This window comes from Acipenser ruthenus, chromosome 30 (assembly GCF_902713425.1).
Source record: "Acipenser ruthenus chromosome 30, fAciRut3.2 maternal haplotype, whole genome shotgun sequence".
Lineage (NCBI taxonomy): Eukaryota > Metazoa > Chordata > Actinopteri > Acipenseriformes > Acipenseridae > Acipenser > Acipenser ruthenus.
The window spans coordinates 10,194,852-10,212,285 of record NC_081218.1 but is presented as its reverse complement, the minus strand read 5'-3'; the positions used below and the strand labels follow the sequence as shown (position 1 = coordinate 10,212,285).

Below are 17,434 nucleotides of genomic sequence, written 5' to 3'. Positions count from 1 at the left end.
TCCTAAAAGTGTGCATATCAGAATCTGATTGGTGGCTTTTCAGTTCTGGTGGTTACTCTGTCACCAGAGACCCTCAAAAACAAGGCTTGGAGGTAACTCTGGGAAAATTTTAACCCCGGAGCACAGCTGGGGCTGGCAGAAAAAGTCTTGCCAAATTCAAGATCCTCTCAGTTAGACGCTGGTTAAAATTAAACCAGATGATTTCTGCGTGTAGCTTTCATTTGCCCAATACCCAACAGACTACCTGCCATGGTCCAGTGAGCCTGAAACCTCTACAGAATACTTGCTGCAGATTCAACACAAGGAAAAAAAAAAAAACCTTCACAGTTAAGACTTCTTCTTCTTAGGTTTTTTAGCCCTCACATTCCCAGACTATGTAATGGCACATGGAAAAAAATCTGAGTCACTATACTCATACTGTACAGTAAAGGAAATTTGGCACCTTTGTAGAACTGCATGTTAATGCGAAGCGCCATTCCCTTTTGTAGCATTTAGTTTCGGAATGGATAAATATATATATATATATATATATATATATATATATATATATATATATATATATATATATATATATATATATATATATATGTTTTTTATTTTATTTTAATAACAAGCAAAATGGTCACAAATGGTAACGATGCAGCACCCCCTTTCTGTTTTTTGTCAATATGTATCTCAAAACAGCCGCCACCCACAGAAAACAAACGTAACTTGGACTGATCTTCCCTGCGTTCTGGAAGTGATGTGAAATTGTTTTTTTGTGTTTATTATTTTCCAAATTAAAAACAAAACAACTAAAGGACGTAGAATATATGTTTGTATGTCTGCATGCATGAACTGTGTTTCAATATCGGTGTACATGTTTGATCTTACAGTTGTGTGTGTGCAATGTCTAAATAAAAATACTAATAATAATAATAATACTAATAATAATAATAATAATAATAATAATAATATTAGCTATCATGCTAAATACATTGAGAGGCGTTTTCCTGGATCTTTGTGGCAATCTGTGTGTTTCCTATTCACTCCATTATAAAACAAAACCAAATAATCCTTACCCTCACCCCACTGTTCAATCAAGCTAACGAGGTACAGGAGCTCGCAATCAGTGACAGTAAAAAGGGGATGCTGCATCTTCTGAGAGCTACAAGGCTAGATGGGAGGTACGTCACACACAATACACAACAGCTGGCACGCCTCTCGCTCGAGGGCCATGCCCTGCCTACATCAAGTTGTCCCTGCGGCTATTCCAACATGCCACCAGCTTCGATCAGGAGCAGCCAGGACAATCCTGAACAGACGGCCGGCCAAAAACACATCGGCAGGTTTCCTTTCACGTTTTTCAGGCTGACCTAACTTGTCAGTTACAGCTGAAACCGTCAAGCTGCTTGTGAGTCACGTTTCGTAGTTTCGCCGACAGTTGCACGCAGGCAAGTCACAGAGCTCATTGCTCGACGTGGGTCAAACCTCTTCTGAGTAAAGGGAGGAAGGAAAGGGGGTCCGAATACTGCCGTACCATCGCAAGGAGGCTGGAGAGGGGGTCACTTCACCTTCCACCTCTTGCTCTCTCTCCTCTCTGTACCCCCTGCTCCTCACAGCGGCAGGTCAGTGCTGTTATGCCTGGTTTTCCGTGACGTCCCGTCATCCCGAGGCAGCGCCCTCTGCAGGCTGGACATGGCGGCGGTCTTCTTCAGGTCGATAACGGCATAGAACTCGCTGCGGCGGGGGGGCTGGGGGCCCGGGGGGCCCACGCAAGGCATGGGCTGCTGCTGGGGGTTGCCGCCTCCTCCTCCTGTCCCCATACCCCCTCCCATCCCACGCTCTGAATCCCCGTCCAGATCAACCTGGATGTAGTTGAGCTGTCGCTGCTGGGATGGGTCGCCCCTCCTGAAATCAAAGCTAAAGACCCCATTACCACCACCTCCTCCTCCTCCTCCTCCTCCTCCTCCTCCTCCTCCTCCTCCTCCTCCTCCGTGGAAATACCCAGCTCTGTGCTGCCTTCTTGGGGGGCATGCCGGCCTCCTGCCTCCCTGAGGCAGGCGGTCTGTGTTCACATAGTTCCGCATGACCTCCCTCCCGTTGCCGCCGTCGTCATGGTAGCCGTTAGGCGTTCCGGGCCCCTCCGAGTACTCGTCGTACTCCTCTTCCTCGTAATCCTCCTCCTCTTCCTCCTCATCCTCTTCGTCCTCCTCCTCCTCCTCCTCCCTCTGCAGTGCGCGATACTCCCACACCGGCGGCAGCGATGGCAGGTTCTCGTAGTTCAGAAGAGCCATCTTGCGGTGGCCACTGCCGACCCCCATGCAGCCGAACCCTTGAGAGGAGGAGGAGGAGGAGGAGGGAGGCAGGGAGTGGGGACCCTCCCCTCCACTGCTGCTGCTGCTGGAGCACCCGGAGAGGGAGACGCTGCCAGGGAACAGCTTGATCCTCCCACCTCCTCCTCCAGAACCGCCCAGGCTGCCTCCCCTCCTCAGCCCTCCCCCTCCCAGGCCGTTGATGTTCTCGTAGGTCAGCCTGGCATTCTGGCAGCCTTCCTTGTGCTCGTTGTTGTTGTTGTGGTGAGGGTGGTGGGGGTGGAGGTGGTGGTATGAGGGGTGCAGGTGGTGGGGGTGGGGGAGGGGCAGAGGGGGGGGCCCTTCCAGTTCCGGGACGGCCTCGCCGGACAGGTGCGTGTGGTGGTGCACGTGGAGCTGCTTCGCCAGGGCCTCCCTCTCCCGCTCCATCAGCCTGCACTGGGCAGGGGTGGGCCCCAGCACGAACTTCACCTCTCCCGTGGGGGGCTGCAGGAACACCTGGGGGTTGCGCTCCTCCAGAGGACAGCAGTGGATGCCAGGGTGACCCCCAGGCCCGACACCCCCCCTGGCGCTCTCCGGGTAAGGGTTGGGCCGCACCTCGGGCAGGGAGTGGACACAGTGTCGCCCATGGGACTCCCCGTCTGCGCTGGCAGTGTTCACGTAAGTATGGGCCTGCGAGAGACAGACAAGGGTCAGAGCAAGGGTCTGTGCAGGGTTTGGCTGCTTATTTCCAATTAAGGGCTGTATTTAAAAAACACATTTACTGTACATCAGTGCTGCAAAGTTTGCACCAGTTATACTGTATTATAGTGTAATAATGTAATACAGGACTACCATGATATATGCAGAGTCTCTTAAATTACCATGCAAAGTTATTTATTTAAGTTTTGCGACTCACAAAACAGCAGTAAAGCAAGTTACAGCTATTTGCTTCTTTTAAAATCATTTTTTTAAATACCTTAAGAAATACTAATTCAATGACCAACGTTTCTAGACAATAAGTCTAGACATTTTTAAATTACAAAAACTATAATGCTTTTGAGTCTTTCGTGGTTCTGGATGTTTTTTCAAGTCACCTGGTCCTCAATGCCGATGAGCCCGTGGGTGGAGTCCTCTCCCAGGGAGGGGTGGCGTGTTGAGGGGTGAGAGGAGCCGTCCCCTCCCACTGGGTATCCAGGGTATCCATTGGGGAATCCGGGGACAGTGTAGGCTGGAGCTGGGGGCAGAACAACAACAGACAACATTCGTTAGCGAGTTTTAAAATGTGTGTGCATCGTGTATCAGGGATGGCAAGAAGACTCCCGTTGCATAGCAGTTTGATCCATTCCTGATTTTACTACAAGTTCAATAAGACACACCTGAGCTTGTTACCGAAACACTGTGGCTAATCAAGCTCGAATTAAAACCTGGGATGGGTGAAACCGCTATGCAATAGGAGTCTTATTCCCATCGCTTATGCTGTATGCAGTAAAAGTGTTCCCACTATTTCAATACTTGTTCAATACTATTCTCTAATAGTACACTGAAAAAGGCACTAGCCAAAATGTTTGTCAGCTAAGTTTCTAATACTGATTTGTATGGAGGGTTATGAAGTTATGGATGGTAAATAGTGTTACTGAAACACTACTGAGCATGCAGGTTTATGTACATACAGGAATGGCCCCAATAAAGCCAAGGGTGCTTGTTTTTTTCATGCAAATGTTTTCAATTAGTATGATGGCTAGCTGGTGCAATTGAAAACACTGTCATAGTTATTGTTTTTACTAATCAATTGAAAAAGAGAAAACAAAGAACCACAGCACCATTGAACTAACCCCAACTACAGGACACAGGAGAAACTCTACTTCCTTCTAGTGGCAAGAAGCAGGAACTGACATTCAATTATTACTAGAAGCCACGTCCCCATTGGAACCTATCTGCAGCAACGACACATCATTTTACTGAGAGTTTAGATCTCGCACTCAGAATCTCAAGGACAAAGTATTAACTTTTAAACAAGTGCTTTAAACTACAATGTTAGTATCAGATTGTGTTTTATTTAGATTGAACAGCTTCTAATGCACTTTCTCTTGCACTCTCTATGAAACAGCAAAGAGTGCGTGAGAAATAAACTCTCAACTTGATCAGAGGTGGTCACCGGACACTTCTAAACACACAAAAATGTGCATTCATCAAACATGCAGAAACATTTACGCAAAACAAAAGGAGAAGCTAGCTGAAAAAGGCAGCTGCTTTGCGTATTTCACAGTGCATATAAACACTCCTTGCTAAAGCACGTCTGCCCAGCGCTGCTGTCGATGTATTCTGCTAATGTACTGACTGTTGGGGGTCTGCGGGGTGCGCGGCAGGTCCAGCTCGGGGGGGTGGCTGTTGCGTGTGATGATGACGGGCTCCTCCACCACGTTGATGCTGTTGCACTGCATGAGCTCCTGCAGCAGGTTGAAGATCTCCTCTGCACGGGAGCACTTGAAGGCAAAGATACCTGCAGAAACAGAGAGTCACTACAATTGCAATGTCAATGAAGGCTAAGCAGCTGCAGTTGTGGGAGGGTGCTTTCCAATCCAACCAGCCTGGACCCAGGAGGAAGGAACTGATAAACTGAGGTACATTCTGACCTGGCGTATGTTCTGTGTGTGGAACAACATTATACCGCACGCCCACAAATTGATGTTTTGATATTGTAAGCAGAGTTCACAAAGTTTCACACACACGCAGTTAGGTAGGATATATAAGACAGGCGCTCATTAGTGCGAGCGAGACACTCCCTGAATCCTCTCCTGATGACAGACCATCTCCATACCTGAGCTTTCTCCCAGAACATTAGGTAACTGATCACTATCTGATTTCCGTTCATAACTAGGTGCCACACTTGTTGTGTCGAATGATAAAGGTTTATGCTAGTACCTTTTGAATATTGAATATTGGAATCAATAAATGGAAACGTACTCACATAGCAGCTGGTATCGTGTGCACTCATATGCAGACATCAAACCAAATGACTTTCATGACAATAGTATTTCGCACAAGGAGGTTAGGTGACTTGCTCTGGGGTCACACACACAGTGAGTCAGTGGCTGAGCTGGGATTGAACTGGGCACCTCCTGGTAACATGCCCCTTTCTTTAACCACTGAACCACCAAGCCTCAGATACAGACTGCAATGAATTATGAACTGCCCAATTACACTTGGCATTGAGCCCAGGTGTGGTGTGCTGAGAGCATCTCATTCATGAACTCTATGGGCCATGTGGATGCAGGAGTAGACAGGGCTTTTTAGGACACGAAGGGTTAAGTGTCCCCATGTCCTAACCCTATCGCAGTTTCAATTTGCTGCCAGACCCCTTGCCATGTTGTGCAAACCCAGTGCTACATGACAGGTGAACACGTTTCCATGAGAGAAACCTAAACTTCTGCTGCCACCGTCTGTTTATTAATAGTAACGCAAGTGAATCAGCTATGGGATCTGCCGGGTTGGTAGACAAGTTTAGACGTGGGGTCTGTAGCAGTTAAAGCTCACAGACTTCCAGACAGAAAATACTGACCTTTGTCAAGGGGAAGTGTGTTTGAAAACAAACATTGGAGGTATTTATAGGCTTTTGATGCCATGGTAACCACACATTTATTTCTCTTTAAATCTAATGTCTTTGTGATGTCATTCACTACATAGTTAATGATGTAACGATCTACTGTTCCTTTCTATTTAAACCTTCAGGCATCCTGGTATCTAGTCTATGAATCCATGTATGTTATTTTATTCTTCTATACTGTACATTATCTAATTTTATTTTTTCTGAAACCACAGACATCCATGGTGTGTCTGTTCCTTGTAAAGTGTTGAACTATTGGTTCATTCACTTTTATTTATTGTATTTGATAGGTGGTTCTGTATTCTTTTATATATAATGATGTACCTGTCCCTCCTACAGATTTTATTTTATTACACTTTATGCAAAACATACCATCTACAAGGTTGCTATCCTTGCATGAGGGATTTTTTAAGACTGAATATTTATTTTCTTTATTTACGATTTCACTTTACCAATATATTTGCACACTTCACATGTGCTTTTACAGGTTTCAAAGTCCCTTAATGTATCTATGATCCCTTTATATTTACTGTGGACTAAAATGTCAGCCAAATTTGCATCCCTTCTAAAAGTTACGATCGGTGCATTCAGAAATATTTTTTTCATTTTCTCTGAATTATAATGCTTCAAAACTATTTTTGAAATGTTGGGTAATAATTTAGACTATGTCATTATTAATGGCACTCTCTTAACCCTCTCTTCCCTTTTCTTATAATCAAGTAGTTCATTCCTATTGAGTATGTCAACTTCTCTCAATTCTCTCTCAATAACTTGTTCTTTATATCCTCTTTTCTAAGATGTATTTGTAATTCCTTTCTCTGTTTTTTTGCAGTCATCAGAACAGGTTCTTTTTATCCTTATACCTAGTCCTTTAGAACTGCTCTTTTATGTTAGGGTTGATATAATTTGCTAATTTATGAAACTGTACAAGAGTTGTTTCAATATAAGCGATGACTGGCACTTGTTTACAATCTGCCCAGCATTACTGAATTCAGTGAGTCAGACCTGAGGAGAGCCGAGAAGCTCTGCGCTTAATGCAAAAAATAACTGCCGATTCCAAATGTAACAGAAAATAAAAGCTTTCCATTGCTTAAACCCTTTACACAAAAACGATGCACAGGCTTGACTGTCGATAGCTGTCAAACTACACGATGCATCAGACTTACACGCACGTTATGTATTCTAATGGTTTCTTGTCTAGTTTACTCAGTTACGTTTCCTCCTGTTTGCCTATAAAATGCATTCTTGAGCCTATTGCCGTGCCATCATTCTGTTTGTAACTTCTATTTCTAAATGTAAAATAACTATTTTCTAAAAATATCTTGATCACATTTAATATTTCTTCCGCAGGTATCATGTTCTCATCTGTTTTCCAGCGCCTCTTCACATGCTTCTAAAGTTTCATGCCTGGGAACACTGGGCTACAGGGATTTTTAGATAATCTACCTGTCAATATTCTCACTTCTTTTATGATGCCGTTATTGTTAGTTTTTACTTCTTCGTATGCATTTATATTGAGCAATTCATTCCCGACTGCTTTAACACAATCATCTGTGTTCATGACTACCACCCCAAAACCTTTATCTGCTGCTCTTAGAATGATACCATCATCCTCTATTAATTCATTTAGCTCTGCTTCTGTTAATATTTCATTTCTATCTACTTCCATATGCATGTCTACCCATGAGTTTCTTCCCTCTGGAGGATTCCAGTGGTGCTTTCTTTTCATTTCTGTTCCATGTTCACGCACCGATTCTGATTCTGTGTGTGTTATCATAACAGTACTCCGCTAGCCTCATTCGTCTTTTCCATTCTTTTAATTCTGTTATTCTCCTTATTTATGTATCTTCTTGCCGGAACAAACTTGAGCCCCTTGCATAGAAATGCTTTCTGTGAGGCAGTTAGTGTTTTATCAGATAAATTAAACGCTGTGTCCACTTCATGACCCTTCGGGATCTTCTTTGATATTCTTGCTGTTGTGCACCAGATTGTTAGTTACCTCTTCATTACTAATATTATTTGATGCTTTTCCTAAATCCCTATTCCGCATTCTTTTCTTTTTGTGTGTATTTGTTTATCATGATTCCTTGCAGTTAATATATTTGATATGTATCTACTGCTGTTACATTTAAGTACAATTCATTCAAAATGATTATTTTTATATAGAGGATTAATTGGTTCGCCATTACATTGGACTGAAGTTTCTGTTCCTTCATATTTAAAGCATTCCTGGCCTACAACATTTTAATAAACATGTACTGGTCTATTTATAATATCTACAGCAGCAACTTCTGCCTCTGAAGCCCAGTCTCTGTGCCACCCCGGCTTCATTTCACTTTCTCTATGTGTTCTTTATAATCCTCATCAAGGTAACATTTGTTTCTGTTTTCATTTCTGCTCAGGTGTTCAGTAATATCCCCCCTTACTAATCTATAATTGTCTTGTGTTTCATACAAAACTACTGAAACACCTAAAAAAGCAATTACCATCTTTCTCTACTAATATTGTATTTCCATATTCATCACTGTGGCACGGATCTTCTGCTGCCATATCAAGGTGTGTCTTTTTAATTACTTTTAATATATATATATGTCAATGAAGAGGACTTCTGTCCGAAACATCCTGAAATAAATGATTTATTTATTTTTTAAACTCATTTAAATCTTTTGTGTTAATCAAAAAAAAAAAAAAACACGTCACTATATATTAGGGCTGTCAAGCGATTCAAAAAATGAATCATGATTAATCATTTTAATCTTAGTTAATCTTGGTTTTAATTGCATATTTAATTGATACAATTACTGCAACCATCTCATGTGTTTGTTTTATTACTGATGCTATTATTATTATTATTATTATTATTATTATTATTATTATTATTACTATTATAATAATAAAGTAGTTCTTATTACCTATAAGGTCTTACATGGTCTTGACCCTTCTTATCATCTAGATCTGCTGACCCCATATGTCCCGGGTCGTTCCCTGAGATCGGAAAATGCTAATCTTCTGACAGCCCCTAAAATTTGTCTGAACTCTTGTCGGATCCAGGGTATTTAGTTACAATGCCCCTCGTCTTTGGAGCTCCCGATTCATATCATGAATGCTAGCACAAATTAGTCTTTAAATCCTGTTTGAAAACAGATTTGTTTGAGTGTATTTATTTGTAGCTGAACTATATATTAGACGCAGGATTTTTGATATTTCTTTTGTAACGCGCCCTGGAATGCTTGCATGAAGAGAGCTAAAAAGTGAAATTATTATTATTATTATTATCCAAAAAACAACCCAGCGTAAAAAAAAACCTGTTGTCCTATTTCTGGATTAATATTGTTGCCCCTTCTTTAGAGTTTTATATTTATTTACACAGAAAAATCCCAGCATTTGACAGCCCTAACAAATACATATATATGTCTGAGGTCGACATGGGTAGAGACTCCAGAACCAGGTACCCACCGGGAAAAATACCCGGGTCTTTTTCAGGTAATAAAAAATAAATCACAAATATTAATGTTCAAAGTGCATGATACATGTTTAAATACTATATCGTACACATGTAGTCCCTTCTGATCTGTAGACTTGAGTAGCCTTTTCAAGTACTGCAAACATCGGGATAATAATGATAATAACAAAAACCATCTCAGTTTGAATACAGTTATTCATGTTAAATGCGCTTCACGCTGCGGGATTCTTTGTGTTGTGGTTTTAAGACATGGCATCCAAACTGGAGAAAACGGAATTTGCCAACTCTGCCAGGGAAATATTTCATTCAAAAGGAGGAGGCACAAGGGCTTTGCTAAAACATCTTCAACACAAACATCTCCTCCAACTAGGCTATGTTAAGCAATGGATTTATTCGTTCATTTAGAAGTTTCATTTAAAGCATGGTTAATATAGATGTTTGAAAATGATTTTTCACATCAGTTTAGCGTATACTGTAGTGTGTTAATCGATGGTTAGTATGAGAAAGACATGACTAGCACACTTATTTAAGGTGCGCCACAAATCTGTTTTCTGGGGTACATCGCTCACAATGCTTTATTTATTCGCTGATTTATTTTTAAATAAAGGCTACTTATTTGATCTTTTCAGGTAAGAAACTATATCTGCGCAGTAACTGTTGGAAGCCACGTGGTTATTATTATCAATCGATCACAGAGTTATCACTGACGTAAGCCCAACAGGATGTTGCTTTGTTTCCAATTTAGTTCCCGAGAAGTATAGTCGAGGTGTACTGGCCGCTCGCTGTGTTACTGTTTTCTGAAAAACATTGATAACCTGTCAGTTAAGAAAAGGCTTAATACAAAAGCTTGTTTTAACTGATACAGCACTGTTTAGTAACCTGATAACTCATTATCATCAAACTGAAATTAAAATGGTTTATTCAGTTTTTTCAGTGTTGAGCCACACTGATTGGTTCATTAAATCTTTCCAGAACCGCTGGCATATCATTGTCTCGTTGTGTATTCTGATTTCCACGAGTGCGCTTCACTGCTACAAAATGGCAAGTAAACAAAACGACAAAATGCGCCGCTGTTTCTCTTGCTACAAAAAGTTAGAAATTGTTCAAGCTCTTGAAAAAAAACCTGAACCGCTGAGCAATTTGGTGTTTTCTCGTTCTGATGAGCTGCTTCACCATTCTGTTAAATAATGTGCATGTCTTGTATATTGCTGCTGCATTTGTGTGTAGGGGTGGTGTGTCAATTAGTTTGACAGTTAGTTTATTAACGTTAGTTTGTCTGTTACTTTATTATTATGGTTTATTAACATACACACTTACTTGGTTCATTTCATATGTTGATGCACGTGCATCATGACAAGTAATACATATTTATTTGTTTATTGAGACAGCAAGAAGTACTGTAGTGTGTGTGAAAAAGCTGCTGGGCAAAAAAATGCATATACATGCAGATGTACAGATTTTCAAGAATTTTCGCTTAAAAGACACAGACGCAGCGATGCTGTTGCTGTTATTGGAATGCAGAAAAAGATGAACACACACGTAGAACACGGCTTAGAATCCCATCTCGTTGTCATGGAAACAGTCTACTGTTAGTATATACTACCATAAAGAAAAGTGTGTCTGTATTCATATGTATATACACAGAGGCTGTTTAAACTATCATATAGCATTGAGTTTAAGCATTCATAAAAATGTACTAAATTGCACATCCTTGGAGTTTATTAGCCTTTGTGTTAACAGCTGACTGTTTAGTATCTGATGGATGCGATGCAACATTTTGGGCATGTGCGTTTCAGGAACGCATGAACAGAAAAGCTAGCGTGACCTCTCTGAGAGTGTGTGTGAGTGTGTGTAGATGCCCTGAATAAACTTAATTCATGATAGAGCAGAGAAAAGGTGAACAAGAGGGATCTACCTTCCAGATCCTAGCACATTTAAACAGAGAGGGATGGACCTTCCAGATCCTAGCACATTTAAACAGAGAGGGATCTACGTTCCTCAACCTAGCACATTTAAACAGAGAGGGATCTACGTTCCACACCCTAGCACATTTAAACAGAGAGGGATCTACGATCCACACCCTAGCACATTTAAACAGAGAGGGATCTACGATCCACACCTTAGCACATTTAAACAGAGAGGGATCTACGTTCCAGATCCTAGCACATTTAAACAGAGAGGGATCTACGATCCACACCCTAGCACATTTAAACAGAGAGGGATCTACTTTCCAGATCCTAGCACATTTAAACAGAGAGGGATCTACGTTCCAGATCCTAGCACATTTAAACAGAGAGGGATCTACTTTCCAGATCCTAGCACATTTAAACAGAGAGGGATCTACGATCCACACCCTAGCACATTTAAACAGAGAGGGATCTACGATCCACACCCTAGCACATTTAAACAGAGAGGGATCTACGATCCACACCCTAGCACATTTAAACAGAGAGGGATCTACGATCCACACCCTAGCACATTTAAACAGAGAGGGATCTACGATCCACACCCTAGCACATTTAAACAGAGAGGGATCTACGATCCACACCCTAGCACATTTAAACAGAGAGGGATCTACGATCCACACCCTAGCACATTTAAACAGAGAGGGATCTACGATCCACACCCTAGCACATTTAAACAGAGAGGGATCTACGATCCACACCCTAGCACATTTAAACAGAGAGGGATCTACGATCCACACCCTAGCACATTTAAACAGAGAGGGATCTACGATCCACACCCTAGCACATTTAAACAGAGAGGGATCTACGATCCACACCCTAGCACATTTAAACAGAGAGGGATCTACGATCCACACCCTAGCACATTTAAACAGAGAGGGATCTACCTTCCAGATCCTAGCACATTTAAACAGAGAGAAATCTCAGGAGGAACAGAAAGCCATGTGATTTATATCTCAACAGAACCAGAAAGCCATGTGATTTATATCTCAACAGAACCAGGAAGCCATGTGATTTCTATGAACCCGCTCTGACGGGACTGACCTTGGCCGGTCTGGCAGCGACGGCCACTCTCGAAGGAGAAGAGGTTGGAGTCGTAGCCGTAGCGGCGCAGGCAGAGGTAGGGCCACCTGACAGCGTCGCGCTTGCGGGTGTGCAGGATGAGCTCAGTCTGAGTGAGCTCCATGGAGCCGGAGCCCAGCTCGTTCCCTTCATCGTCCACATTCGTCACCTGACACGGGCATTGCAAGCACAAACCACACGTTACAAAACTACAAACAGGCCTGGCAAACCACAGGTAAAGATCTCCTCTGAGGGGACAGCTTCCCAAAGCATCATCACCGGGCATGGAAATAATGACTTGTGATTGATTTAGACTGCCCTTGCCTAGCAGTCTGACCCAGTTCGGGTTATCCGCAGTGCACAGGTAACCAGCTTGGATGTTTTCTACTGCGATTACAGTAAAACCTGGGAACGAATCAAACCGCTACGCCATGAGTCTTACTTCCATCTTGGGCGGAAATGTAATAAGACATCCGTCTCATTTTCATAATACAGGGAAAAAAGACTCCAACCCTGACTTACGATATAATCTAGATACACTTTTCAATCAGGTAAATAACCCCTCGTAAATACAACACAATGCAGAAGAGCAATAACCAGGAATGGAAATAAGACTCCCATTGCAGAGCCGTGTGATCCATTCCTGATTTTACTGCGAGTTTAATAAGACACCCCTGAGCTTGTTACCTATACAGTGTGGCTATTCAGGCTCATTTTAAAACCTGGCATAGGAGTCTTATTTCCGCTGATTTACAATGAAGTGCAGGGGATGGAGGAGCTGGTGCTGAGTCTCCAGTGAGCTCACCTTGAATCTGGTTGGGTGGTTGTCTGGGATTGTGTCTCTGTACAGACAACTATAGCAGCTTCCCATTGCTTCAGCAGAGCGGCTGACACCTGGAGCAGACACACGGTTAGTTAGGAGAGGAACCAGCATTAGCTGATAGTTAAACCCTTTCATGCATGGTGCCCTCATCTGGGGACGAATCCAAAATAAAAAAAACTTCTCGTCTATATAGGGACATATGGAAGCTCTATGATTATTATTACTATTATTATTATTAATTTCTTAGCAGACGCCCTTATCCAGGGCGACTTACAATTGTTACAAGATATCACATTATTTTTACACATACAATTACCCATTTATACAGTTGGGTTTTTTTTACTCGAGCAATCTAGGTAAAGTAACTTGCTCAAGGGTACAGCAGCATTGTCCCCCACCTGGGATTGAACCCACGACCCTCCGGTCAAGAGTCCAGAGCCCTAACCACTACTCCACACTGCTGCCCCTATGATAGCTGATAGCTGATAGCTGATAGCTGATAGCCGATAGCTGATAGCTGATAGCCGATAGCTCTATGAATGTTAACCCGCATTTGTTTAAATGATCAAGCGGTCAAACAAAAATCACTGGGGTCAGAGTTGGAAAATGATTAATATTCCATTAAGAATTAGGGTTTCAACAGTGGATGCTCCACTTCCTCTCTATCTCTGCTGCGGACCACATTGCTGGAAGACAATACCCCAGACCCCAAACCCCAAACCCCAAACCCGCCTCTCCTTACCCAGTCCTGGCCATCAGTGGGAAATATTCCCGCGTCAATCCCAGAATCCTCTACTGGGCGTCATGGTGAACAGGAACGTATAGATTCAAAGTGCGTTTCCATGGTGAGCTTGTCTCTCTTTCACCTGCGGGAACAGAAACGGAACAGTTATAAAAAGTGGTTTTTTTTATTATTTATTTCTATTTACTTATTAAATGTTATTTAGTCATATTACCCCCCTCCTCCTAAACAAATACAAAGCAATACAGCAACACTTGCAACCTGTACCCAGACTGCAGCTGGTACAAAGTGCATCTCCAGATCCGGGCCCAGCTCCAGCCTGTTTTAGACCTTTTTGCTGAGCCTGTTACAACAGCGCTACAATCTGCATGTCTTATCTCCAGGCTGGCTCACTGTGCTCAAAAAAGCAGTCAAGTCCTCGGATCTGGCAAGCCATTTCAGCCAATGCAATGAAAGGCTGGTGGTACTGCACTTGGTACCAAGAGAATAATACAATACAGAGCTGGTCAAAAGGGTGCAATGTATCTAATAATAAAACCAGGACCCTAACGGCGCCCCCAGTCACAAATAAATACACTGAAAACAATACATTCGCGTGTGCTGTGCTGTGGACAGGACGGTCTCGCTGTGGTTGACCCCCCCCTCTGGTAAGCAAGTGGGTATCGCAAGCTGGTGCCGTGTTGCCCAGGTTACCGTCCCATCCTCTAAACTCCATCACCACCTCTCACCCTAGACTGTAATAGTAAGGAAGTACGGGACTAGATTTTTTGCCAACTTGTATCAGTCGCTGGTAGTACTAATGACAAGTACACTCGTTGTTTACATTAAGGTAGGTATCAAAATCAAGGCGCCTCGGTTAATTGATTCACAACTAATGTCTTTCTCTGCATCCTATATTTTCTTATTCCTGACCAAAAAAAAAAAAAACACAAATAACGCATTTATTTGAGTGCGTACGCCAGGGCGTCTTTAGTGTTTCACTGAGCATCACCAATATGATGAAAAAATATGCGATAAACTGCATAACTTATACATGTATACATATATATATACATGTATACACACACATACATATATATACACACACACATATATATATATATATATATATATATATATATATATATATATATATATATATATATATATATACATATATATATATATATATTAACGCATAACGTCAGCTACGACGCAAAACGATTATACCCAGTGCACGACAATGATTATTATCGTTTATCTTCCAAAAAAAATGTTCCGTATTATATTGTGTATTATAAGAGAAACTAGCTTGAAACGCCTGGCAACCGCGCTGTACATACGATATTACTAAACTGAATGCATGTATTATCACAATTGCATTCTGACGTCTAAACTCGCCGATCCACTTCAGAGTTTTGCTATTTTAATTCAACGATAACAACAATATAGCCTCCCGAGTTTAACACGGTTCACATCTTCAAAACAATACCAACAATAAAAACAAAGGTATGACGCACAAACCCAAACATACGGAAAACAAAATCTGTATTGCAGAAAGAAATGGTGATCGCTCCTCTCTGTGGGGAAAAAATGCATTGCCTGAACTGCGCAATAATAATACTAATAATAATAATACTAATAATAATAATAATAATAATATGTCGGAAGAAACGAAATCGCGACTGGTGTTACTGCTGTTTATGATTATTACCGGGTTTGATTACATCTACTTGCAGCTCAACACACACGCACACACAGCTTCGCTTTTACATTTCCTAACAGCTCACTGCAGAACAAAAACCCCGTTTGAAAACCAAGCACTCACATGTGCAACATTGCAACGGCCTTCGGGGTCTTAGCCCGGCTGCTGCTGCTATTCCCAATTCCAATCCGCTGCGCTTGGTGGTGCAATCGTTACATTTTATTTGAATATTTTTTTTTTTTCCTGCAATCGTAACCGGGAAAAAAAAAAATCTTGTTATGTTTCCCCCCCGACCCCCCTCCTGCAGCACATCCAGGCCTCAGCTTGACATCTTCCATCAACGGGGCAGAGTTGACTCGGAGACAAGGAGCTGGGAGAGGCAAGAAGGAACGCAGCGCTGGAGGACTGGAATCGTGGGAAGGGGGTGTTGTGCCGTACAGTTAACATTAGGGGGTGCATTGAAATCGTACGGAAAGCGGGGGAAAAAAACATTTTAGATTATTGTAATGGATAATAATGCAAATAACAAAACACATAGTAATAGTAATACTCATACTAATATTTAATAATAAGGGTCCAAAGCCATCAAGGGGCGCTGGCAACGTGTTAACCACAAGAACTATTCCTAATGAAACAAGGTCCCCATTCAGTTTTAGTTTTCACAACTGTGCACTGGGGACTAATTCAAGGGTGCAGAGTTTTGGAAATTGGTGCTAAATTGTTTTTAAACTTTATCACCAAACAGGCTGCTGGTGCAAAATTACCCCCCCCCCCCCCCCCCAAGTAGAATTTAACTCTACTGGCACCAAATGTGCACCCCTGTAATTCCTGCATACCAACATGGAGGAGAGGGCTTTTCAATACCTTGAGTGTCAAGTTTAGCAAACTCACTAGAAATGAAACCATGCACAAATTCATTAGTATTATGCTTTTGAACTGCTATATAATCTGCTTTCAGTCTTGCCAGTGCCCTGTACTTGTACAATAACATGGGGGAGGATTAATCAAAAGCAGCATTTTTCATCAGGTCTGCTTTCTCTGCAACAATGAAATGACCAGCTGAGGACTTGGGCCAGGAAAGGCTGCTGTCACATGACCATCAGGTGACCACATGCACAAAGTGATTCGCTCTCCAATAATTAAAGTCCTGAGTCTCTGCTAGTTTGCCATGGCAACCTCGCAGAGGGTTTAACACACTGTGGAAGCATTCATCATCCTGTCTCCATGTATATGCTGCAGATAAAGAGATAACCACAGGCTTTGAAAATCCACTTTCTTACCTCCTATTAGCGCTGGAAGCACCATCGTGGGGTCCCACCTTTTCTTGTGCTGAAGAGATTTTCATGCAGATTGCTTTTGTTGCACATTATTGCATCATTTATTGATTTTATACAAACACTTAGGATTAAAAGGTTTCAACTGCTTCTGAGGTACGCAACGGTCTTCCTACAATCAGACCATGTGATCTACAGCAAAGGGAGGGACTGGGTATGCAGCAGTGACTTGCCTATATGAATCTATACAGCAGTACTTGAAAAACCTGGGGGAAAAACACCAATTAAAAAGAACAATTAAAAAAAAGCAAAAACAACTGAAATGATTTTGAGCGCAACAGGACCAGCGATGTTCTTGACGCTAATAGTCGGATTTGATGCAAGCAAATAAGAAATACAGGGTAGCAAACAAGGTCTATATATTTAATCAGATTGGAGCATTCTTAACCCGGATTTAAAAATGAGCAATTGAAATACAAGCCGACAAGGGGTAGGAGGGCTGTTTGATCTCTGTACAGGCCTTCCAAAAGGGGAAGCACTTC

The 17,434-nt window shown here is 42.1% G+C and overlaps 1 protein-coding gene across 4 annotated transcripts; it reads right to left on the bottom strand.

The window, feature by feature from the left end:
- Window positions 1-583: 583 nt before the first annotated feature.
- Window positions 584-17,083, bottom strand: LOC117396712 (fibroblast growth factor receptor substrate 3). Of its 4 annotated transcripts, none has more exons than XM_059005015.1 (7): window positions 16,899-17,083; window positions 13,935-14,058; window positions 13,175-13,263; window positions 12,352-12,538; window positions 4,615-4,776; window positions 3,371-3,510; window positions 584-2,966 (listed from the first exon to the last, which is right to left on the bottom strand). In XM_059005015.1, the coding sequence occupies exons 3-7, from the start codon at window positions 13,238-13,240 to the stop codon at window positions 1,596-1,598; spliced, it is 1,926 nt and encodes a 641-aa protein (XP_058860998.1). In that variant the 5' UTR covers window positions 13,241-13,263; window positions 13,935-14,058; window positions 16,899-17,083; the 3' UTR covers window positions 584-1,595. The 4 variants fall into 4 exon arrangements, with proteins under 4 accessions (XP_058860998.1, XP_058860997.1, XP_033850772.3 ...); XM_059005014.1 differs by lacking the exon at window positions 16,899-17,083 and adding an exon at window positions 15,742-16,014; XM_033994881.3 differs by lacking the exon at window positions 16,899-17,083 and adding an exon at window positions 15,628-15,720.
- Between the last annotated feature and the right edge of the window lie 351 nt (window positions 17,084-17,434).

Excerpts from the sequence above, each read along its gene's own strand:
- LOC117396712 (XM_059005015.1), bottom strand. The coding sequence starts at position 13,240 with ATGGGAAGCTGCTATAGTTGTCTGTACAGAGACACAATCCCAGACAAC. Across the intron at positions 3,511-4,614 it reads CACCCCGCAGACCCCCAACA|CTCCAGCCTACACTGTCCCC; the intron begins GTCAGTACATTA and ends TTCTGCCCCCAG. Across the intron at positions 2,967-3,370 it reads TCATCGGCATTGAGGACCAG|GCCCATACTTACGTGAACAC; the intron begins GTGACTTGAAAA and ends TGTCTCTCGCAG.